General features: G+C 45.7%; 1 protein-coding gene across 1 annotated transcript; it reads left to right on the plus strand.

Moving 5' to 3' along the window:
- The first annotated feature begins 1 nt into the window (after window position 1).
- On the plus strand, window positions 2-732 carry LOC127750643 (heat shock protein 70 A1-like). Its single transcript, XM_052272837.1, has one exon. The coding sequence runs from the start codon at window positions 2-4 to the stop codon at window positions 371-373; it is 372 nt and encodes a 123-aa protein (XP_052128797.1). The 3' UTR covers window positions 374-732.
- Window positions 733-1,055: the final 323 nt, after the last annotated feature.

Below are 1,055 nucleotides of genomic sequence, written 5' to 3' on the forward strand. Positions count from 1 at the left end.
CATGGTGGACGAGGCGGAGCGGTACAAGGCCGAGGACGACCAGCAGCGCGACCGCGTCGCAGCGCGCAACCAGCTGGAGGGCTACGTGTTCAGCATCAAGCAGGCCATCGACGAGGCCGGCGACAAGCTCCCGGAGCAGGACAAGACCAGGGCGCGCGAGGAGTGCGAGGCGACGCTGCGCTGGCTGGACAGCAACACCCTGGCCGACAAGGAGGAGTACGAGCACCGCCTCAAGGAGCTGCAGCAGAAGGTGCAAGAGGTCATGGTGCGCCTGCACTCGGGCGGCCCGGGCGCGTCACAGCCCCAGGCACCCCAGGGCTGCGGGCAGCAGGCTGGCAGGCACAACGGCCCCACCGTCGAGGAGGTCGACTAAGTCAACTGAGTCATTAGTGTGATAAAGACTTTAGTGTAAGTGAGATTCTGGTGTATATTTCTCTGTGAACACGATTATTAGTCGCAGTATTTCTTAAATTCCAAAGATGTGTGTGAGTGTGTATATATATTGAAGTTTAGGTTGAATGTTATGTGTTTATATAATTTATTGGTTTCTGCATTAGCAGTGTGCCATGTTGACTGATTAATTGTTAATTTAAGTTTAGATGGCAAATGTTTTTCTTGTATGAATTTCATCTCTTAATCTTGTTTCCTGTTGAATTGTAGTACATTACAGGGATGTAAACTGTGTACGTGAATTATTTAAAGCAATAAAAAATTAGGTGATATTTTTTTAAACCTAAGTGTTGTATTTCCCCTTCCCCTTCGTCTTTTCATACCAACAACCAAGATCAAAATACTATTTTCTTCAAATCAGTGTACATATACAGAAAGTTTTACCTTTGAACTCTTGACTGCATTTTCTTTTTACCAAACCAAAGCATTTTCACACTGTCAACAACAAATTGAAAGCAAACCACTGTATTATACGTGAGCACTCATTACTCACCTATGAGCCAGGTATTGATCAATAAGTTACAACATCACCCCCACTTTTGAACGCAAAATTGTGGGACCCTGTTTTGCGGAACACAAGATATTGGGGAGTAAAGATACAAATT

Source organism: Frankliniella occidentalis, unplaced genomic scaffold, assembly GCF_000697945.3.
Source record: "Frankliniella occidentalis isolate FOCC.00 unplaced genomic scaffold, Focc_3.1 Scaffold226, whole genome shotgun sequence".
NCBI lineage: Eukaryota > Metazoa > Arthropoda > Insecta > Thysanoptera > Thripidae > Frankliniella > Frankliniella occidentalis.

Bases quoted from the DNA above. Each gene is read 5' to 3' on its own strand.
- LOC127750643 (XM_052272837.1), top strand. From the start codon at position 2: ATGGTGGACGAGGCGGAGCGGTACAAGGCCGAGGACGACCAGCAGCGC.